The 23,340-nt window shown below is 38.9% G+C and overlaps 3 protein-coding genes across 6 annotated transcripts in view; 1 reads left to right on the top strand and 2 right to left on the bottom strand.

Annotated features, from left to right (window-relative positions):
* Positions 1–5,080, bottom strand: part of LOC120555868 (transcription factor E2F5-like) — a 6,338-nt gene extending 1,258 nt beyond the window's left edge. Inside the window, exons 1-7 of one of the 3 annotated variants that reach the window (XM_039795017.1) lie at positions 4,845–5,080; positions 4,226–4,388; positions 3,540–3,649; positions 3,273–3,431; positions 2,915–2,958; positions 923–987; positions 510–819 (exon numbers count right to left, since the gene is read on the bottom strand). In XM_039795017.1, the coding sequence (XP_039650951.1) occupies positions 510–819; positions 923–987; positions 2,915–2,958; positions 3,273–3,431; positions 3,540–3,649; positions 4,226–4,387 (850 nt within the window). In that variant the 5' untranslated portion in view covers position 4,388; positions 4,845–5,080. Of the gene's footprint in view, positions 1–509; positions 820–922; positions 988–2,914; positions 2,959–3,272; positions 3,432–3,539; positions 3,650–4,225; positions 4,392–4,844 lie in introns of all 3 variants that reach the window. The other 2 variants (XM_039795016.1, XM_039795015.1) reach the window with 2 other exon arrangements.
* A 1,090-nt stretch (positions 5,081–6,170) lies between these two features.
* si:ch211-122f10.4 (cathepsin A-like) lies at positions 6,171–11,075 on the top strand. 2 transcript variants are annotated; one of them, XM_039795010.1, is made up of 11 exons: positions 6,173–6,482; positions 6,626–6,737; positions 6,822–6,959; positions 7,034–7,192; positions 7,895–7,986; positions 8,525–8,609; positions 8,698–8,850; positions 8,932–9,077; positions 9,766–9,928; positions 10,021–10,110; positions 10,232–11,075. In XM_039795010.1, exons 1-11 carry the CDS (start codon positions 6,313–6,315, stop codon positions 10,313–10,315), a joined length of 1,392 nt encoding a protein of 463 aa, XP_039650944.1. In that variant the 5' UTR covers positions 6,173–6,312; the 3' UTR covers positions 10,316–11,075. The 2 variants fall into 2 exon arrangements, with proteins under 2 accessions (XP_039650945.1, XP_039650944.1); XM_039795011.1 differs by lacking the exons at positions 10,021–10,110; positions 10,232–11,075 and adding an exon at positions 9,298–9,358 and having other exon boundaries at positions 6,171–6,482; positions 9,766–9,894.
* A 166-nt stretch (positions 11,076–11,241) lies between these two features.
* Positions 11,242–22,235, bottom strand: slc38a7 (solute carrier family 38 member 7). The gene is made up of 12 exons (XM_039795014.1): positions 22,156–22,235; positions 19,476–19,795; positions 18,479–18,532; positions 17,312–17,456; positions 16,536–16,680; positions 16,315–16,413; positions 16,149–16,206; positions 15,914–16,028; positions 15,026–15,173; positions 14,463–14,662; positions 14,321–14,372; positions 11,242–13,663 (listed from the first exon to the last, which is right to left on the bottom strand). Exons 2-12 carry the CDS (start codon positions 19,728–19,730, stop codon positions 13,564–13,566), a joined length of 1,371 nt encoding a protein of 456 aa, XP_039650948.1. The 5' UTR covers positions 19,731–19,795; positions 22,156–22,235; the 3' UTR covers positions 11,242–13,563.
* Between the last annotated feature and the right edge of the window lie 1,105 nt (positions 22,236–23,340).

Raw genomic sequence — 23,340 nt, 5'->3', positions numbered from 1 at the left:
ATATAACCGATAAACTGTTATCAGTAAAGGAAGAGCTTGACGTCTGTTGTATATCCTCCTCACTTCATATCAGGAGCACGACACTAAAAGCCAATTTACCAGCAGTAATGTTGTATTGACCGGTTAATCAGTAAATTGTAGGGCTGGGTACCAAATTCAATACTTTTAGGCAGTTTTAGGTAACTCTACGTTACGCACGGTGACGGCTCATGTAGTAGGAGTTGAAAAATAAATTAAAAGTTTTGTGCCGTAATGTTGTAATTTCTTTTTGTTTTATAAAATTGGTATCAACAAAGTTTAGGAACCGGTATCAAAGTCACGTTATTGGTATCGTATCAAAATATTTTGAACGATACCCAGCCCTAACAAATTGTGTTTTTAACTTCACATTTAATCCACTGTTTTTAATTGTTTTAAGATCAATCTGTCAAGTTCAAGCTAAAATTGAGCTTTAGGTTTCTATTTCGAGAGTAACACACTTCAGAAATTGTACAAACTACGACACTCACATTCAGATGCATCAGTTCTTTGAGCCTTCATACATGATGACCGAAGGAGCTGCCGCATGTCCTCCGTGTCCGTCCGTCTAGATTTGGTGCCAGGTTTGGTATTAGCTGAAGCCTGACATGGGGCGATACTGCTTTCTGTCTCAACTGAAGTGTACATGGCTGGTTTGGCATTCCGTAAAAGTTCTTCTGGCGGTGGGACTGGCAGTACGACAGGAACAGAGCTGACAGAGAGTTTGTTAAGAAGAACGACATCTATCGGTCCATTGATGCTTTTCAGATGGATCTGGTACTTTGCTGGGCTGTTCTGGACCTGAAAGAAGATGTATGCAGTGCATATACTAAATCATCTCATCGGAATTAAAGCGAGAAAACTAAGAAGAAATTGCAGTAGGTTCCAGTGAGGCAGGACTTACAGCTTTGGGAATAGGAACATCTAGCTGTGTGCCAGATGGTGCTCGTACCGCCAAGAGATTATGGCCTGGAGAAAGAAGTGAGTAGATATCTTTTCAAATGACAATAATTCAATCTGGTCTTGTATATTAAAAGTAAGAAGAAATGTTAGTGGTTCTTTTTGCCCCATGCTAAACAAACTGCAACAATGTCAGCTTGTGGTGAGCCAAATGCCATCATGAACTTATACAGCTGTTGATATTAGTCACTGGTTCTCAAACTGTGGTACAAGTGCCACTGGTGGTACACAAGCTCCCTCTAATGGTACTAGGATGGAATCTCTGATTGATTGATTGATTGAGATATATATATATATATATATATATATATATATATATATATATATATATATATATATATATATATATATATATATATATATATATATATATATATATAGATATATAGATATATATATATATATATATATATATATATAGATATATAGATATATAGATATATATATATAAATGAAATTCATTAATTTAAAAACAATACTATAGAAATACCGGTACTACAAAATGTTCAATAATAGTAGTTAAACTATGATCAGTTAAAAGTAATTTAAAGTAAGTGTTTGTTTAAGTGTCATATTTTTGGTTTCGATATCAGCTTGCTACATAGTTACATTCATGAACGGAGTGTGCATACAGCCATCATTAGTCACGAGCTGTGATGGCAAGATAGTAAGCAGAAGTAAAATGAATGGTTCAAAAACACTGCAGTTGTGGCTTCAAACAGGAACTATTAGGAAGAGAAGTGTGGATGATTTAGAGAATATTTTGAGCAGCCCTGTTGAAACTATAGTGGACGAGCACGAGTGTTATAGTCTCTACTTAAGCAGCGGCGGAGAAGTCTCAACAGTACCTGCTAGCAGCAAACGATGCAAAACAGTAAGGAGATATGACCCGAGATTGGAGTTTTGATTCAGTTACAGCGGGACGGAGGAAGTAAAGTTACAGTGTGGCTGTGGCTGTCAACAATAAATATTGTTTTTTTAGGAATAAACCTGCCTCCTGCATGACCTGTCCGTAGCTGAATAGGGTAGGCCTATTAGGGCTGGGCGAAAATCAGATATCACGATATTCTTGACCAAATACCTCGATATCGATATTGCAGCGATATTCTAGGGTTGACAATTGGTGCTCTAACAAAATATCTTCACACTTAGATTTTAGATAAATAATCATCAGTAATGTGGATATAATGTCTTAAGTGAGGAAAAGGCAAATAATAGAACAGCTAGAACAGTCTGGTAAGGTCAGAACAGTACATCACTTTACTGTGATGCAGCCTTTAAAACCAGGAAAAGACAACACTTACGTCATATCATGATATTATGATATCCAAAATCTAAGACGATATCTAGTCTCATATCACAATATCGATATAATATTGATATATTGCCCAGCACTAAGGCCTATGCTACTCTAGTTTAATGTGGACCATAATGGTGGTACTTAGAGAACCTAATATTTTCTGAAGTGGTACGTTGTGTTAAAAGTTTGAGAAACACTGGTCTAGGAATATACACCGAATCCACAAAACATCTATTCTACAATCATTTTGAAAATTCAACATCTTGCCTGTTCAGAGGTTAAAACTGTCCCAACGCATTTTTCAATACTACAGAAAAGTCAACGAGGAATAATAGTTTTTAACCCAGATTTATCTCATAGGAGTACTTCATGAAAAGTCCCCATTGTCCACGTTTTGGTGTATATTTAGATTAAACGGTTGGAATATAATGTTGTTGTTGTTGTTTTTTTACACAGATACATCAATCAGTGCAACCCAACAGCAGCAAAGATGAGGAAGGAAGAAATGTGCCGAGGAGCTATTCGTCAAAAAGCAGGGCTCGGATGTGTACGTCGCTCTGACTCTCACTGCCTCTCTACTTGGATTTTCAAAAATATGCTAACACAAAAATGTACACAAGAGTAACTGTAACTTACCACTGAAGCAGTTGCAGATGTCTTCATGATTCACATAGGTCAGAGTTGATTTGAGTTAAGGTTCAACTTTATTCAACTTATTGGGTAAGTTTGAGGAGTGACCACAAGGATGCTGTCAGTGTGTCAGAAAGTAGCAGGCCTGCATTACGGATATGTTCATTATAAATGATTATGCCAAAGAAAGTACAGCATTTGTGTCCTAAAGGAATACAAAATCTGAATAAATATACTAAAAATGCTGTCCGACATCTCATTTTCAGTGCAATGGTTACTTTTAAAGCAGGAAAAGTATATTTCCAAAAAAAAACGACAACAACACATTTCTGCACTCCTTGCTATATTTTTGTGAAAAGGATATTCGCTGCAGTCTTCTGCTGTGTTCCTAATGCTCTGTTCAACCCAGAATTTCTGCTGGTCTAACATACATTCCTTCTGCTCCAAGTCCTCCAGCTCATACTTCAACGCCATCAGTCTGTTGCTCAACCCGTGATGTGCATTTTCTCCTGGCAGTGTACCCCTTATTTAGAAAAAGCACATGTATTATTTTGTAAATCATATTTGCACCACATTCTTAACACACAAGCACATTAAAATGCATGCAGACAAGGCAGGGTTAAGGACTTACTTCCACTTTACAGTGCTCTTGGAGATTTTTGCGATTAGACCAACACCCTCCAGCACATTTGTGATGTCATAGATTCGCCTTTTCTGTCCAACAGCCAAGACACTGATAGCCTAAAAAGGACACAAAAGGCCCATTGAGTCTCCTTAGCCTCATCCTTCAAAAAATGTTTCATAAATGTCCGCACAGTCTATAATCTGGGTGTCTCAGTGTCTAATTCCGAACCCGTCTTTCAATAATAACAATAATAATTAAGCACTTAAACTGTAGCACTCAACATACTTTTATTGTCTTTAAGATGCACCTACAACGTTGATCACATTTTGTTTCTATGGAGGTTGATTGCACTTATTGACAGTCACTTCTCAGAAAAACAACTTCTGCTAAATGAATGAAATATAATGCAATGTTTACAGTCTTCATTGGAATGTAATGTGAAATGAAAACCCGAGAGCTAACAAATCTAGATCTATTCTAAACCAACTTTCTTTTTTTCTTTGTTTTTCACAATTGGTTACAGTACAGTACAGTACAGGTATCAAAAGTCACACATTTCTGCCAAAACATAATAAAATAATACAAAAGTCACAACAGTCTAGAAGAAATCTAAAAGTGTAATTTTATTTGTCAAAGTATGATAAACATTTCCAGTGATGGGATCAGTGTTGTACTGGTCTCGGCTCACTTACCTGTTTGAGGTCCAGCACACCGCCATCAGCTTGTTGTAACATGCTGACAAACCTCGTGGTGAGCATATGAAGGCTCCTCAGACTCCTTTGGTATTTGGGGTTCTGCTGGTCTGGCGTGGCGGTCACTTCGTCTGGACTATTTGGGCTACATTCAGGATCCATTCTGCTGGATGGGAGAGGAAAACACATCAACCCGGGAGCCTCCCTGCGAGCGGTGTTGCTTGAATCAGCTGCAGAGAGCCCGCTTCAGACTACCGGAAAGATTTTTATTTCGAAATAAAATATTGTCAGGGTTTCTTGTATGAGCCCTCGTTCTTTTGTAAGTTTCATATGGATTTGAATACATACTGTGAAAGAGAAAATGGAGTAGAAAGCATAGTCACGTTCGTTTCGTCTCTACACGGCTCGTTTCTCAATGGCGCAGATTTATTATGAAAAGTGTGTAACGTTACTCCGGAAACCCTAACATTTTGTGTATCTCGTACGTTACCACTGTTCCCAAGTGTTTCATTTGTATAACTTTTGGTTGTTCAAAAGAGCGTCAATGCATGCATACAAAGAGACGGTCTACAGGACCTCGGCGCAAAGCGTGAAAACTACGAGAATAAACGGCGTTTACCTGGATCGTTTGCAGGACCAGCGTTAACGTTACAAAGAGTTGCTGCTGACGATGCTAAGCTAACGTTAACAGTCCGGAAGACGACAACCGATAGTATTTTAACTTGAGAAACAAGTTTTGGCGTGCAGGTACATTTATCCACAGTTTAATTCCAATCTAAAGCCAATGTTTATGGCAATGTCCCAACTTTACGGTAGTCCAGCCCCCACTAGCTATTGTGTTAGGCGCGGAATCTTTTCCGGTAGCTGTATATACTGTACCTGCCTTCACAATAAAAGTCCGAACACAATAAAATCCTCTCACTAAAAGTATGCAAAACGTTTAAAAGGGCACCCTGGAAGATATATGAACTTATTTTTTTTATTTAATATGTATTCATTACAGTAGGCTTTAAACCAGTCTAATAACATTCAGAAGTTAATTTGCTATAATTGTTCTATTTTCAGAGATTTTGCAAAAAAACATGCCACCAGGGTTCATTGGGGCCCCATGGCAGGCAGTTTTCTGGGGCAGGGGCCTGCTCAAGTGAAAGTCCTTCTGAAGAACAAACATTTTTGTGCTGATTTTTTTTAAACTAATATTAGGAATTGTATTAATTTCTCTGTTTTTAATCTTTTTAATTATTTTAAAGTAGTTTCTTCTCATTTGTGTTTCCATGTTTTTTCTGCTCTTTTTCTGGTAAATGTGCTATACTGTACAAATAAACATAATAAATAATAAACACTATGCATATAATTTACTTTATTTGTACCTTTTCTATTTTTCCATTTATGTTTTTTCCCATGCACTTCCAAAAACTGTTCTTTGTGTAAAAACCTGATAGGCCTACAGTCCTTGTTCCAAATTTTAGGAGTTCAACAGTTAGGGAAAGATACTCATAGCATATCATTGAGGACAACATACCTTCCTTTAATTCATCTGGTACATGAATAACCTGAACGCAAATATATCTTCAAGGCCAAGGGTAAAGGCAATTATTCTCATGGGGAAATATCATTAATGCAGCCTATGTAAATGAAGAAACACTGCCCTTATAAGAGGGTCTTGCAGAATATATATATAGGCTATATGCCATATCCTATCCTAATTTTCTTGTTTTTGTCACTGTAACGATTAATTAATTTAGCCTTATATCGTATCTTGTGATCATTTTGTGTTGCTTTAGTAGTGTAAGTATGTTCCCTTGAGTTCCACTGTAAATGTGTTCAATAAAAATAAACTGATGATAACTCAATACATCTGCCTAAAGCAATTCATCTTCTTCTCCGTATGATTTGTTGCCATAGACAGGATATAAAAGTCTGTTGCCCGGGATTTCCGTGTAAAATAGTCAGGCGCCGCTGCTCACGTGGCCCACAGCAGCAATCATATGACTGTGTTCGTCTTGTTCAAGCGGAACAGCCGTTGAGGACGTAGAACGAAGTTACTGCATGAGTTACTGCTACAAAGAAGTGATTGGAGTTCAGTGATGATCGCCGGTGGTTTATTGATGTGTTTGCTGGCCGTGTTTCAGCTCGGCTCGCGGGCTCAGTACGCCCCTGATGAGGTGACCTACCTGCCGGGTCTGAAGTTCAAACCGAACTATCGACAGTGGTCGGGATTCCTCCAGGCACGGCCCGGAAAGTATCTCCATTATTGGTAAGAAACCGGAACCGACTGGTTCTCTGCAGCTTCTCAATATTGATCCATCTCAGTTTAGCGCTAGATGTGGAGGTAGGCTATGTGAGTGAGACCATTGAGTGTTTAATGCAGTCTTTAACCCCGGTCCTGGTCTCCTGCAGGTTTGTGACTTCTCAAAGAGACCCGATCAAAGACCCCCTGGTGCTCTGGTTGAATGGAGGCCCAGGCTGCAGCTCTCTTGATGGATTCCTGTCAGAGAATGGACCATTTCATGTGAGCATTCTTTGTGCACAACTATACCTGTGCACTGGTTGATAAAAGTGACTCTGAATAGACATTGTTGACTTTCGTTTTCAGGTCAATGATGACGGGGCCACACTGTATGAGAACACATTCAGCTGGAACAAGATTGCCAATGTGCTGTATCTAGAATCTCCTGCAGGTGTGGGATATTCCTACTCTGATGACCAAAAGTACGCCACCGATGATGACCAGGTGAGTTCCGCGACTGCTGACTGACTTTAAGAAGCTTAGAAACTGCATTTCCATTTCATATGTTCTTCTCTTAGGTCGCTGATGATAATTACAAAGCCCTCCAGAGTTTCTTTGCTAAGTTCCCAAGTTTCACTCAAAATGAGTTCTTCATCTTTGGGGAAAGTTATGGTGGAATTTATGCACCCACCCTCAGCCTGCGCGTGGCTACTGGAGCTGTCAAAATCAACTTCAAGGTGAGATGCTTCACGCAAACCAGTAAGTACATTTACTCAACGAAGTACAATTTTGAGGTACTTGTAGGCCTACTTGACTTTACTATTTCTATATTCTGCAACTTTATACTTCTCTACATTTTCATAGGAAATCCTTGTGCTTTTTTTACTTGATTACATCCATATGATAACTGATAACAGTTACTTTCCAGAGTATGATTCATAACTATAGAATAAGACTATTGACATTCACGAGCTGTCCGTATCAAGTAATTAAATCTTTACCGGCTGCAACATTAAAATGATGTACACATTATTGCATCAACACTTTTAATCCAATAATACAATGAGATGCATTATTCAGAATTGGGCCATTCTGCATTATGACTACTTTAACTTTTGGTACTTTTAATTTTATTTTGATGCTCATACTTATGTACTTTTTACTTAAGTAAAACTCTGAATGTATGACATGTATGAGGAATATTTCTACACTGTCGTATTGGTACTTGTAAGTTATAAAGCTGACTACTTCAACTTCTCAGATTTTCTTTTGCTCATGAGCACCATCAACTGCTGAGTATCCGTACCACCACCAGAATGCCATTTCATGATTGAAGAGATGTTAGTTTTTGCAACTCAGTAAAGCAGACATGTCTTTTTTATTTATTTATTTTTTATTTTTAACTACCAACATTTATCTTGATCTATTGTTGTTTTCAGGGCTTTTCGGTGGGAAATGGCCTCAGCAGTTATGCTCTCAATGACCAAACTTTGGTCTACTTTGGTTACTACCACGGCCTTTTTGGAGAAGAGTAAGTAGCATTTTGCTGTGGAGGAAGCTTGTTTGCTTTGAGGGAATATGTTCAGAAGCAATGCCTTCAGATGCTAGCGTGCTCCCCTGCTTCATTCAGCCGTGACACAACACATACAACCTCAAGTTTAAAATGACACTCTGAACACTGAAACATTTGAAAAAACACAAGACAACCATGAGTCAAAAGACAGAACTGAAAGATCAGTCATTTTCACAAGTCCCATTAAACACGTGACCTCTGATAGTGAATGACTTGTGTACGTAAAAGGAAAAATGTGCCTGTAGTCTGAAGACAAGCTACTGTTTGTATCTTCATTGGGAGGAACAGCAGAGTATTTTAATGTTCACTTCAGTCCCTTTCTTTAATGCAAACCAGAAATCCAAAGAAAAATATCCCCATTTACTTCTGTGGTTTTAATTCTGCCAGAGATGTCACAGATAGTATATGGAGAACCTCATGCTGTTTTACAACAAGCCAAGAATTTATAAATCACTCATGTAGTTGATGTCATTTTAAAGCCATGTTTTATGTGCAGTTTGTGGCGTGATCTGAACATAAATTGCTGTGACAAGGGAAACTGTAACTTTTACAACTCCAGTTCAGAGACCTGCAAGACGCTGGTACGTGTGAATTATTTCTTCATTATTCAGCTGGGCATTTCTGGTGCTACTGTATGACTCAGTCAGATTTTACTTTGTCTCCCTTCAGGTGAATGTGGCCTTTGGTATTGTGTATAATAGCGGACTGAATGAGTATGCCCTTTACTTGGATTGTGAGGTTGGCAGAAGATCCCACAGAGGCTACGAGAGGACCATGAGTCACCTGTTTAAAAACTACAAGAAACACCCACACCTCCACAAGGTGAGTGCTGCCTGCCCATGCGCCTGTGCTTCAGATTCTTCTTATTGTCTTGTAGCGGTAATGATAAAATCGTAAATGAAGGTTTCAGATGGAGTTTCTTCCTCCGTGTCTCTGGTTGAAGTCCCTCCCTGCATCAACAGTACGGCTCAGATAAACTGGCTGAACAGAGGCGATGTGAGGAAAGCGTTACACATTCCAGACACACTGCCATCATGGGACCTCTGCAGGTATGTTGCAGCTAAATAATCAATGTGATGCGTCACAGAGAGATAGCGCAGGTCTTTCCTTCCTGCTGCTGTCAGACTATACAATCTGCACTGCTCCCATTGGACCACAGGGACAAAGGACACACACCGTGTGCATGTGTGTGTGTGTGTGTGGCAACTGTGTGAATATTCCCGTTGTGGGATTAATAAAGGATTTTTAATCTTTTGATCCATCCAACAGGTGCTGCAGCAAACAGGACATTTTATGGCAAAAAAATAGGACACACACACCAATTTTAACAGTGGGTGGATTCTACGAACATTTTTAATGCTTTGGAGTAGTAGTTTTAGACCATTTGTTCCCAAACTGGGTACCCCCAGAGGTACGCAAAATGACATAGGGGGTACTAGAGGGGAAAAAAAAGATGATATACAAGTGCAAGGGTGGGGCATACGTAGGGGTACATAGCTGGAGGTTAAACGTCTAAAAGGGTACAGGACTGTAAAAAGTTTGGGAAACACTGTTTTAGACAATGGCACTAGCCAAATTTCTGTTAGAATCCATTGGTTATTCATGTGTCATTAATTGAAATGAACCCCTTGAATTGGAGTGACAGTAATTTGTAACTGAGGCATTTCCCTTTCTTTTATGTGTGGAGTTTGGTAGGTAACATGTCGCTCATGATCATAATGAACCTCTTCATTGTAGTGATGACGTTGGAGAGCAATACACCAACCTGTACCCAACAGTGAAGGAGGTGTATCTGAAGCTGCTCTCTCTGGGCCTGCGGGCACTCGTCTACAACGGAGACACTGACATGGCCTGCAACTTCCTGGGAGACCAGTGGTTCGTGGAAGACCTCGGCTTGAAGGTAGGAACTTTATTTTGGAAAATATTATAAAAGAGGTTCCCCCAAACTACAACCAGATACACTTCTCAATAATACTAAAATGTTGTTCTCAGGCCACCACTAAGTACCAGACCTGGCTTCATGATGACCAGATTGCTGGTTATTACCAACAGTTTGGAAACATCACTTTCCTGACAGTCAAGGTAACCATCACTGTGTTGTTTAGTTTGTGCAATAAAATCATGGTTTTCCTTTTTTTTTTTTTTTTAAACACAGATGGTATTTGTTTTATATAGTGAAATACTGCTGTCATCTGTGTTTCAGGGTGCAGGGCACATGGTTCCTCAGTGGGCTCCGGGTCCAGCTTTCCACATGTTCCAGTCTTTCATAACAAATGGCTACTACTGAGGCTTGATGGAGACTGCTGTATGTAATGTACCTGCACTAGTCACTTGTTAGACGGTACATTTTCTCAGGGAAGAGGATTTTGGAGGGAATTGGATTATTAGGGAACTTGTTTTTTATCATCTGCATTGTACAGAGTACCTGCAGTGAAGTGCATTGAGTATTTGGAGAGGGACACATTATTTGTTATTGGCTTTGCTCTGCATCACCTTGAATTTCAAAATCTAACAATTAAAGTGCCAGCGTTAAGGATGTTTTCATAAATATTGAGCTTATAGTGTAGGAATTAAAACCCTTTTTAGACGGTCTCTATTTTTTTTTTTTTTTTTTTTTTAAAAGGACCACAAATAATTGTGAATAAAATATTTATTATATGGTTACCAGCCTGCTTCACTTCCTGCTCATTTTGGGGATTTGTGCCTTAAGTTTGGTTTTTAGTAAGTGAAAATCTCAATCCAACTGAGCAGGTGCTTATCTGACTGAGCAACAGCATTCTGTTTAGCAAAAATTCCCCAGTGGTCTTGTCGTCTTAAAATTGTCCTGGGGAAAAAAAATATTGGTCCTGGAACTGGGGAATTACATGTAAACATAACGAGGTACAAGTCTCTACTATTCACGCAAAATAGAAGTAAACTGATGTAAAGCTGAGTCTTGGCGTTTGTGGTTTTAATTGATATTTTCAGAGTAATAGGTAATTATTCTGAACTTAAATGACAATGCTCACTTCACTTGTATTTCTTTTATTAAATGTTTTGAACTGCCAGTGACATGGATTGTCAGATTTATTCACATGCCTTTACTGTGGTAATTTATTGGAATCTCACAGGTTTAAGTATTTCCATAAAAACCTGCCATGAACATATTTGTAAGTCAAAGGGACACATGATTTCTGATTAACCGATGCCTTGGGGGAAAAAAAAAAAAGAAAGTATACATCCTGAAGTTTACTGAAAACACAGTCAATCAGTGACAGAAATCATAAATGCATCGGACATTCACTCATGACCAGAATAACTAGTGTCTGTAGCACCAAAAGGTTAAGAGAAAAATACATTTCAACACCACACCATAAAACAATTCATATTAACAATGATTTCAAGACATTTTTATGATGCTCAGGTTTTTGTACTGGTCACAGACAGCATTACTGTTTTGACTGTAGCTTCTAAATATATTTAATCCAACAGCTGACTAATACAATGCAATTGCTTTTTTAGAGAACAATATCCCTTTAACCTTTACTGTCCCTCATGTCCACAGAAAAAAAATCACCTTATGTTGCGGAGTTTCATAAAACCGTAAAAACAAAAGGCTGTCGAGAATCCCACTTAAATTATAACATGCTTAACATTCCTAAGATTATTAGCTGTGATACAGTTAAATCCCCCCCCGTTTGTTCTTGATTGCCATGTCCATGTAAACCTTTGAACATTTTCCTGATTTTAAATGTACACTACCGGTCAAAAGTTTGGGGTCACTTAGAAATTTCCATTCCACTCCATTACAAACAGAATACCAGCTGAGATCAGTTGCATTGTTTTTTTTTTTTAACCAGGGCAGCAGTTTTCAGATTACATTATGTGCTTACATAATTGCAAAAAGGTTCTCCAATGTTTTCTCAGTTAGCCTTTTAAAATGATATTAGTACAGATTAGTAAACCCAAATGTGCCTTTGGAACATTGGATGAATGGTTGCTGATAATGGACAATATAGATATTGCATTAAACATCAGCCACCCACTCACATCAGCTGGTATTCGGTCTATAATGGAGTGGAATGGAAATTTCTAAGTGACCCCAAACTTTTGACCGGTAGTGTAGGTCAGCTGCATTTGCAGCTTGATTGATTAAATTTTTTTTTTAAATGCTTAATACAACTGAATAAATGTTATAAACATATTTAGTGTTAAATTAGTCTCACGTTGCCTGACCTATCTCCACAGTGCTGTTGGAAGCTTAGAAAACAAAGCTCACACTTTTGGTTTTTGTAAAAAAAAACAAAAATACATTTCTAACTTCTCATTCTTTAAACAAAGTCTGCAGTGGCGTGAACCGATTCAAGTAAATAAAACCGCCCACTCAGTTTGACTAGTTGGCCTCTGTAAATTATGTACAAACTGAATTCTGCTTAGGTTACATCCATTTTTTTGCATACATTCATAAAGAACTATCATTTTCAAACCCATGAGCACTCTTGAAAAGAGTTTGGGTTTGGTCACTGCTCATCTTGCAGATCTGTGCAGTTTTTGGGGAGGCACACTGCTGTAGCTTTCTGCCAGTCTGGCAGTTAACTGTTTTGCACATTGAAGTAATCTAATCTTTTTTAAAGGCCTGCAGGCTTACATGAATGTAACTTTGTACTTTCTCAAACAACAAATATGGTTTTACCTAAAAGCCAATTATAAAATCATAATAGTACCATTGTTATAAAATATACAAGAAACCAACAAAAATTAAAAATGAATGCCTTCCTAAATTTATTTTAAAGTGTAATATTAAGTTGCAATGCCCAAATATTTGAAAACCTCCCTTATTTAAACTCATTTAAGAGGTACTGACTGGAAATTAAATAAACAAGACAAACTGTCCCACCCTGCAGTTATCACATCACTCAATGATTCAGAATCCTTGCTTGTACAAATGTTTCACTCAATTATATTATTCATTGGAGAAGAAACTAACTTCTTAATTTGTGGACAAACTATCACCAGCAGCGACATTATAGTCCGGACCGGGATAGCACCTGGCAACAACAGCATGTCAGTTTCAGTAAGAAATATTTACTTTGACATGCAAGTTAAAATACACAAATTGGTACAATTTCATTATCAAAATCAATTTGATTGTAAAACCTTTCTATACAAAGTCCTTCAGCTATTGTAAACAGGACAGGAATGAGTCGTCCAGAGACAAGGGAAGCCCCTCTGTGCCCCTGAACTGTCAAACTGTCAAGGTTTCGCTGCAAGTTTAAACCATCATAAAAACGTAAAACGTGCAATTTAAACCGTACATAAAGTAAAAGGCAAAGTGTCTGAAGTCATTTGGCATCGTGGGGTGTCTCTGACTTCTATCTTACTGAGTAAAGAGCTGTGGAGCGTTAACTCAGTATGGAGCAGGGATGCGACATGCCGTAGAGAATTTTTAAATGAGTGTCATGAGATGCTTCTCCATCAAGTAGTTCAGAATAGCAGCACAGAACCAAGCCCCCCCTCAGTCTTAAAACACCGCTGGCTCCGATAAAACGGTTCCCTTTAACTGATGTCTTGATAGATGGAGTTGGTCGTGGTGAGGCCAAAGATGAAAGCTCCAATCGTAACCATGACAACACCAAAGACCACCAATCCATGCCAGCTGTAACAGAGAAACAGACATTAAAGAAAAATCCTTATCAAGGAAGTTTACTTAAATCTGCATTAAACATTTTATTGTGGAGACACTGAATCAAATGTCAATCATGTAAAAAGGATCTCTCATAGTGCCAAAATCAGAGCTTTTGTTTTGGTTTCGAGCAAACCGGCTCCGATACACTGCACGCTACCGGCTCACAAGCAAACAGCTGACAGACAGCAGTAACATTGGGCTGGTTAACACAGTTAAAGATGCAGATATTTTCTCAGGAGTTGGTAGAGACCTAAACAGTGCTAAAAGCAGAGTGAATGACAACTGACCTCCAAATGAATGCTATGTTACAGTCTGCTGAATGTCTAATACACGTTAGCCATAACAACAATATAAGATGGTGATATTGCAGAAGTTTGTTTTAATGTTTTTTCTGCACCCTAATGGCCAAAGTGTGATAACAACACATCTTTGAAGTTGTACTTCAGTAATCCCTGTGAGAAAATTCATCCTCTGTGTTTGACCCATCGTAACTATAAAGTAGCAAAGGGCAGCTACAATGCAGCACCCACGGACCAACAAGGACGTTATTGCTGTTCTGCACAGGATAATTTAATCAGTTTAGTTCCAAAGAAACTAAACTACATCCAAGAATAAGCAGGATCTCACCTTATAGTGTGGCTGTCTGTCTCTGACAGCTTGGCTTGCATTAAACACAAACCTGTTAAAGAAACATTGGATAGACATTTCAGTGGGACATTAAAAATCACACAGAAATCTGAAACCTTGCAAATGATGAGGGAAGCGTTACCTGGGAAGACAAAGATAAAGCAGGCTGCCAATCCTCCGATCAGCGAGATCACCCGACCAATATCTGGGATGAAGAGGGCGAGGACGAGGGTGACAACAAACCACACCAGCGTCTGCAGGATCCTCCTCCTCTGCTCACGACGCACACACACCTCCACCTGCTCGCCTTGGAAACGCAGCCAAAGTCCTTCTACAACTGCCCTGGAAGGACAAATGATTACAACAGTGTGGTGAGGAAATGCCGCATTAACTGAAGCGTTAAAATAAGGAAAGTCATCTTTATCGCAGACAAGGGATGCACTGATCGCATGTTCACAATCAGGGCTCATTCCAGGTACTGATCTAAAACCAGTTATACTTATAAACTCTTTGTATGTCACTGGATGCAACTGATCTGTATCATTCTGGCATAGGTAAGGTAACATGAGGCTGTAGCTACACATTACTGCACTGTAGGTAGCAATATTCATACAGCAGTCTTTTTTAGGCTTGTGCAATTTAAAAATCTTTGAACAGGGAGACCAAGATTATGGAAATAAAATATGCATATTTTCACTATTTTACCTGCCACAGAAGTGTAAAATGGGGTAGGAGGTGATGACACAGATGACAATAAAAGCTCTTGCGATGGCCACAGCAATATCATTAGAAGGGTACGACATCAACACATCCTGATTGACGTTGGCACCAAACGTCAGGAAGCCACAGACACCTGATCAAACACAACAAGCATTTAAGTATTGACCGCCAGTCACAAGCCATATGACTTAACAGCGCTACACAGTAGGTGTCTTTTGACATCAGCATAACTTGAACTGACATTTAAACACATTAAGATCTGTTCGACTTTATGCCTGACCCATGAGCCTGTTATGAAGTGTGATTTTTAAACTAGATATTTCATTGTATTAGATGGTTTACCATAACTTGACAAGGTTAGTTTATTAGTAGTCTATTTTCCTTGATGTTCCACTTCCGGGATTGCTCCGTTGCCGCTGGAAAATGTGCCGGATTTCACTCATTTAGGCCGGATATCCGTTGCCTTGGGCTTCCTTTGTGTTAGCATTTTAAACTCTGGTCGATATATGAGGAGTATGGTTAACCTTTTCTCAGATCTCTGCAGGGTAAATCCAGACAGCTAGCTAGACTATCTGTCCAATCTGAGTTTTCTGTTGCACGACTAAAACAACTTTTAAAAAACGTACACGTTCCACCAAAACAAGTTCCTTCCGAGCCTATTTTGCAGCGGCAGCGCTGCTTTTCTCCGGTGTTTAGCACCGCCCAAGACAATTGTGATTGGTTTAAAGAAATGCCAATAAAGCAGTGCATGTTTTCGCATCCCTGAATGCTATGTGGAGTAGCCAGACTCTCCTCCAGCGCGCTTTGGAAGACGGTCTGGCAAAGCGAGACTAGGTTATTAGGTACATTATTGAGTAACAAGTGCACACATACCTGTTCCTGTGTAAACAAAGAGGCAGATTATCATGCTCAGAGTGACTACGACTCCCCAAGGTTTGATCTCTTTTCTGCTCATGCTGTTGAACACGGGCACACAGCTGACGTGGCACTGTAGAGAGAGATCAGGACAAAGAAGATGGGACAAAAATAATACATCAATATCAAACTGTTCAAAAGAAAGGCATATATAGATATTTATGATATCAAATGATAACAAATGAAGAGATACCTGGAAACCAAAGCATATGGTGGGCATTGCATTGAAAACTGCAGTCCAGGATGCAGAACTGTAACAAACACAACTATTTAGCAAATCAAGCTTGAATGAGCAGCTGGACACAGGGCTAATGTAATTAGTAAAAAGTTTTGAAAAAGCTGTTGTGTGCAGAGCTCACCTGGCAGGTATGTAGGCTGGAGTCGTGTCTTTATCTGGCCAGATGCACTTTATTATGACCACGATAGTCACATACCAGGTTCCCATCACACTCAGTGCACTACGATGAAGAACAACAAGAACTCAAACATGATCAACATGCAAGGTAAAAGCTAAGAAAACATTAACCACATTTTAAGCCTTGGTGAGAAAATATGCTGAGTGAGCAACAAAGTTTTGTACCTGGCATACTTCTGAAAGCCAATCTCTTTGGGGATGGAGAGAGGAAGAATAATCAGGACTGCAGTGACAGAGATGGTAAATTTGCGGTCAGTGTACCAGTAGCCACTGACAGTACCATCTGTGTTATGAGCCACTGCAGCCACCACTGCAACACAAAAACAGGAATTACAACAACAAAAAATGAGAAGGACAGACAGTCAGAAGGAGGCAGTATAACCATGCATGCCGGTATAGATTAGAGAGTGCCACAGTGGGAGTTAACTGTAAAGTGCAGTACACATGGAAGAGATTTAGCAAAGTAGATAATTAAAGTCACAACCACTCTATTCATTCATTAATTCCTAAAGTGGTGGAAGGTCGCAGTCTATTTCAAGAAACAGGCAGGAGTAGGATTTCTACACTGTCAGCATCTCCGTGTGAGGAAATGTCAGAGTGGGTCACGAGGGTCACATTTACTGAGAGAAAGGCTTAGTAGTGTCATCCTTGTTGCTCTTTGCCCTCTTCAGGGATAACACAGCTACACACTACTACTACTAGACATCTTCTATTGAACTTTAAAACACAGACCACAGCTAAATGTAGAACAAAGTCCATGTAACTGTAGGTGACAGAACAATACGTAGTGACTATAGAAAGCTAAGATCTGTGAAATCCTGTTTTTAACTGTTAGAGGTTGAAGAAAACATAAACTAAGCTCAAAGATTGTCTAACCAATCTCATAAACTGAGACAGAAACACGGTGGCTTGATTCACTTTATCAGTGTGAATATACTCACAGCGATCCAGCTGGTCTCCAATGACAATAAAGAAAGCAATACAAGTCCCAAAGGTGTAGACAGCAATGGCTACTTCACATACGACTCCTGTGACTTTCCCACAAGTGGCTCGGACAACCTCCTGATAGGTGCTTTCATTACTGACCTGAAGGAACCAGACAGATAATAAGTGGACATGGATTCAGCAGTAAATGTGTTGGAATAGTCTTTTAGTTATTTAGTCACTGGCCATCTTGAGGTGATGGTGCACTAACATACTGAAGTTATTCATTATGGTAATTAGATCCGAATTAGGGTAAACTGAGGCCTCAAAGAGATGCACCTGCTGTGCCACACATGCAGAATTCTGACATTGTGTCAATGATGTGAAGCTTCACTGGTCTCACGATTCAATTCAATTATGATTATCCTGTCAACGATTTGATATGATTCGATATCCCGATGCATCACAATGTGCCACCTCCTCAAATTTATTATATATTGCTACACATGGTTAAACTTTTCATCAACAAATTCAAGCAGTCAGATATATTTGAACTACCATTTTGATTGCATCTGCTCTTAAAAAATAAATTCCTGAAAGTGGTGGAGTCTGAACAAAGCAGGCAACAGACAAAAGGCAAAAACAAAAACAGCAACAAACAGAAAATCAACAAGCAACATCAGTAGGCAATAACTGATTATTTTCGGTCACTTCATCGATGCGGAATCGTCTAGGTCCCTATCGCGATGCATCAATGCAATGATTAATTTAACACTCCTAGTCAATAAGGAGTTTTAATTATCTTCACTTTAAGGCATGGTTATAGAGAAAGTAACGGGTTTTGGCTGGTTAGTACAGTCAGTCAATTATACTCATCAGCAATTCGTATGTTACTTGGCTGGACTCTTTTTCCATTGTGTTTTAACATGTCACGTCAGCAGTCTGAGCCATCAGGAAGTGAATTGTTGTGCAATGCACTTCATTTGATCAGGAATACAACCACAGAACAATGTTATTACACAAGGCTACTGAAGGAAAAGTACTTATGTGAAAGACAAGTAGTTAGCTTTAGAAGGCTGCAGAACATGTTGAAGAAAATGATAGAGAAACAAGTGGAACAGTAAGAAATGGAAATAAAAGACTTTCAGGAAGTCAGAATCTGATGGTCCTGTAGTGACACATACCTGGGAGCAGTACCCCAGAACCACCAGTCCACTGATTATGAAGATCAGCATAAACTGAAACAAAGAAACAGGAAACATCACGTTATAGTTCCCGATAATATTGTCTATAGGCAGTTTTGTGTTGGTCACAAGAACACAGAAAATACTTTCAGATTGTCAGCGGTTATCTGCTCTAACATTCAGTGCAAAGTAGTGAGTAAGTACGGTGTGCCTGCACATGTGTCGAAGCCAGGTTCAGTCTTAGATAGGGCTGGGTACCGAATTCAATACTTTTTAGGCACCGACCAAATTGCCTCGAGTATCGAAAAATGCATCGTCATTCAATACCCAATTTCAATACCTAAGGAGTAAACCATCAGCGTCAGTGAGCCAATAAGCACACAGCTTGCTTCTACCAAGATCTAATAAAGCTTTTGATTAGCTGCCTAACGTTACATGTCGTAGAGGCAGGCAGGAACAACTCTACATTAGGCACAGAGACGGGGCTCACATAGTAGGAGCTGAAAAATAAATCAAAAGATTTGTGCCATAATGTTAATTTTTGTTTTATAAAATTGGTATCGAAAAAAAATATCGTTTAGGAACCGGTATCAAAGTCACGGTACCGGTATCGAAGATTTTTGAACAATGCCCAGCCCTAGTCTTAGATTCTAATTTAGATAATCGAAAAGTAAATTTAGTCAAAAATAAAGTAAAACACCATGTTTTCTCCTTTCATATTTTCTTAATGCTTCTCTGTAAAGTTTTATGAGGGTATATGTTGGTGGACATAGTGAGCCGTTTTAGGACATCCCTTTGGCCTTTAGTAATATCAGATTATTATTTGTCATCGCTTTTGACATTTTACACCCTAAATACTGATTAAAATCGTAGGTTGCAGCCCAATTTTATCACATTAAACCAAATGTTTACAGTGTGAGCATGTGCCTCATGCAGTGGGGAAAGGGCCTGTAGAAGGGGCATACGGTATAATGTGCCTCACTTTGGATCTCCTCACCATTTGAAGCATAACTCCTGCCGTCACTCCTCCTGCCATGTTGAAGGCTGCAGGGAAATTGAGTAGACCCGCTCCCAGTGCTGCGTTCACTACGATGAAGACCGCTGCCCAAGACGACACGCCTCCGGTCCCCCTCCTGTCTGTCTCAAGATGCTGGACAGAATCCACACTGGGGCTCTGCAAGAGCCACGCCCTTTCTCCAGAGTCATTACTCCCAACACCGCCCCAGTCCTCGACATCAGTGTTAATCGCCATGAGTCAATAGGCTGTAGCTTGGACTGCCAAGCCTTACGCACCTCAGAAAATTTGTCTCCAACTCTCTGGAACCAAGAGGAGAAAATATTGTTTAGAAAAGCGCAGTATCTTAAGTTTCACAACAGTCAGGAGGCAGCTGAGGTTTCCCCCCCCCCCAAGTTATCACCAGTGTCAGTAAGATGGTGATACCATTCAGTAATCTGTAATGAAATGGTGTTTGCATTTAGAGACACTGTATATCTGTATATACAATCTGACCATGCACAGTGCTGATATCATATAAACATACAATGTAAATTAGTTTAAACCAGTTAACACTAAGACTTCGTCTTAGTGTTAACTGATTAACACTAACATGTCAAGTACAGGAGTCATTTTTAGCACAGCACTTCTATTCTCTGTATTCTTGGAAGAAACATTAGTTTCCAAGAAAAAAAAACAAAAAAACATTGGTGAATAAACTAGGATTTTTAATAAACAATCCATATTATGTGGAAAGTCAAGGTAGGTTAACTTGTATTAACAATTTTAAGGTCCACTGTGTAACGGTCTGCTTTTAAGTTTTTGGTTGATGTGAAACCTGCATATTATTGGCCCACATGATCTTTGTGAGTATATAAAGATTATCTGTAGAGTTTGGATGAGCAGTTTCCCAAATTGTTTCTATCTTATCTTCTGCTAACGGATAAGGAAGGCAAGGAACAGACAAGGAAGTACATATTCAGGAATGTATGTGACTTGATGCAGTACATTACCACTTTAAAGAAAACAACTGTTATAGGCTATATTTCAACTGGTAAAAATGACTGGACTGGTTGGCAGAGAGTAAGTAAAATAATTTAGAGTCATAAGCATAATTGCATATAACACTTCTTTGGCCATTAAAGTGATTATTTCGTCACACGAAATGTTAAAGTTTCACAAAAACATACCTTTGCTATTACCACGGACAAAAAGTTAGGTGTAGTTGCGCGTTATGACTGTTTGGTCCAGAGAAATGCAGCTGTAGACGTATAGAAACTGTGCGATACAGCCTTACATTCTAATACTCATTTATTGAAAGTGTGATAACCTTTTCCTTCCCTTGTTGGTTTTATTCCATATAGTCTACAAAACAGGAACTGCTTACATCAAACTGTTAAAGTCCGTTCCAGAATTATTGGACTCCCCTGAGAGCTCTGTCCACCCTATGCAAACAGCAGACCTTGAAGACTGCCTGTAGGATCCATCACGTCATGTTTTAGCTCCCCACAAGGCAAAGACTCCGCTGTCAAGACCCAGAAGAGGTAGGTGAACTTTGTCCCCAGGGCTGTCTAGCTCCTAAACTCCCAGCCCCCCCCCAAAAAAAATTATCTTTGGACTGCACTACAACACTCGACTAGACTGATCATAGATATATATATCTCTATGTAGACTGATGACTGATGCACACATCCCATTCCCTTTCCCCCCCTTTTTTCTTTTTATATATTACTATTTATTTATTGTATTTATGATGTACCGTATGTGGTGGAATATGCAGCTCTTTGTGCCCCCTGGGGATGAATAAGATTTGAATTGAACTAACATGCTGCGCACGTCAATCAGTTTATGGCAGTCCTTCAGTTTTTGGCACGACACCTGGCCATTCATTTTTTATTTATACTGTTTACTGATCCCCAGTGGGGATTGTTTGTTAGAAATCACTACACACAGGCCTGAAATACACACAGACATGCTCAGGACCTATTCATGCACAAATGGAGAGATGTCAGAGTGCTGGACCAGCACCCTGAGCGGTTGGGGGGATACGGTGCCTTGCTGGTGAACTGGCATCTCTCCAGCTACCAATCCACACTCTGTACTTTGGTCCGTATTGGGACTTGAACCAGCGACCCTCCGGCTCCCAACCCAAGTCCTTACGGACTGAGCTACTGCTTATAAGTCACTGATGAGCTTTAACAATGTCTACAGAAACTTCCCCCAAAAAAAAGAAAAGGGAAAAGCAACGTTACTAGGTACAAGGGAGGGTGCTGATCATATATATTAAACATGAATTTACAGACATGTTTTATATCTATGATGATGTCAATTTCGTTTAGGCTACTGCTAGCTTAATCCACAAGACACACCTTGAGCTGCCTACACTGATTACTGATACTGATACTGATTAAACAACCCACTTTTCAATGTGATTAGATTATTGCTTTTCTCTTCATTAACCTAACAATAACATCTGTCAACGCTGTTAGCCCCTTTGTTACTCTGTGCCAGCCAGCAAACGTTACACCTAGCTAGCTAAGTATTAAATACAAATAAGCAATTTTTTTTTACCAAACGGTTCCACACATTTAATTATATCTACATAATTTATTTTCGCTGTAATTTCTTCGCTGTGTAGTGATGTGTAGAAGATAATGCTGATAATGAAGAACAGTAACGTTACCTTTAGTGTTAAACCGCCTCCAGATAGTGAATGACTGACCGTCTGTCTGTTTTGGCAGTTTGTAGAATGCAGAGGAGCATGTGACACGTTGTCACGTGACTGTTGTTTGGAATTGTGGGTATTGTAGTTATCTGCATTATACGACTCCTAAATTTCGTAGGGGCAAATGGGCAAATCCCAGTTATTTAGCCTATTTTATGTATGAACATATATATATAGCACATTCTGCACCCAATCCATTCACCCTCCTTTTTGTATTTGTTTCTGTATTTATTGTTTATTTCATATTAATGTTTATTATGATGTCTGTTATGTATGCACCAATCACCAAGGCAAATTCCTCTAAAGTTTCTGATTATGATAGAAGTCGCCTTATGTTATTGTGTTATGAGATGATAAATTAATGTCCTAATTCGTTAATGTAATAAACTTAGTATTTTTTTAATAAATGTATAGCCTAATGTTATTTTTGTGTGCTTAAGTATGCCTTCACAATAAAGAAGACTGAAGAAGAGAGAGAACGAGCTTAAAGAAGCCACTAAAAGAACTGCAACTTTGCAGACCTGGATTAAACTGCCAGCATGCCAGCTGCAGGTGAAGCATTTGATAATTTCATTTTGATAATGTCAAGCAACTATCCTACATTATTAATTTAATGTGAAGTAGGCCTATTTTATCAGAAATATTTTCTTTAAATTGGAGAAGGTTAATAACTCATTAAAAACACGTTTAAATCAATGATAAATGTACAGTATATTGTATCTGTGCCATGCATAGCATTGTGAGTTAGTTATTAAAGCTCCACTTCACAGCACATTTGAAAACCTGAGGATTAAGTCAAATACTTTTACTAGCTGTATTGAAATATGGGATGTAATGCTAGATAACTGGTTCACAAAGGCTTTATAACATGTTGTAATTGTTCTTTATTCAATATATATATATATATATATATATATATATATATATATATATATATATATATATATATATATATATATATATATATATATATTAGGGGTGGTACGGTTCATGAAAAAACACCCGAACCGCTCGGTTCGCTAGTCTCGGTTCGGAGCATGTGTGTACCGCACGGTTCGTCAGTACACTGTTAATGTGCACTAATCTCTTACTGCCGTAGTGCCCACTTTATACACCTATGTTAAAACACTTACTGGAAATGAC

The sequence above is a fragment of the Perca fluviatilis genome, chromosome 3 (genome assembly GCF_010015445.1).
Source record: "Perca fluviatilis chromosome 3, GENO_Pfluv_1.0, whole genome shotgun sequence".
Classification (NCBI taxonomy): domain Eukaryota; kingdom Metazoa; phylum Chordata; class Actinopteri; order Perciformes; family Percidae; genus Perca; species Perca fluviatilis.
The sequence above is the reverse complement of the archived record's forward strand: the minus strand, read 5'-3'. Positions and strand labels throughout refer to the sequence as shown.

Bases quoted from the DNA above. Each gene is read 5' to 3' on its own strand.
- si:ch211-122f10.4 (XM_039795010.1), top strand. From the start codon at position 6,313: ATGATCGCCGGTGGTTTATTGATGTGTTTGCTGGCCGTGTTTCAGCTC. The intron at 6,483-6,625 runs GTAAGAAACCGG...GGTCTCCTGCAG, and splicing joins GGAAAGTATCTCCATTATTG to GTTTGTGACTTCTCAAAGAG. The intron at 7,193-7,894 runs GTGAGATGCTTC...TGTTGTTTTCAG, and splicing joins CTGTCAAAATCAACTTCAAG to GGCTTTTCGGTGGGAAATGG.
- slc38a7 (XM_039795014.1), bottom strand. From the start codon at position 19,730: ATGGCGATTAACACTGATGTCGAGGACTGGGGCGGTGTTGGGAGTAAT. The intron at 16,207-16,314 runs GTGAGCTCTGCA...TGTTTGTTACAG, and splicing joins CCAGCCTACATACCTGCCAG to TTCTGCATCCTGGACTGCAG. The intron at 14,663-15,025 runs GTAAAATAGTGA...TTGTCCTTCCAG, and splicing joins ATTTTACACTTCTGTGGCAG to GGCAGTTGTAGAAGGACTTT.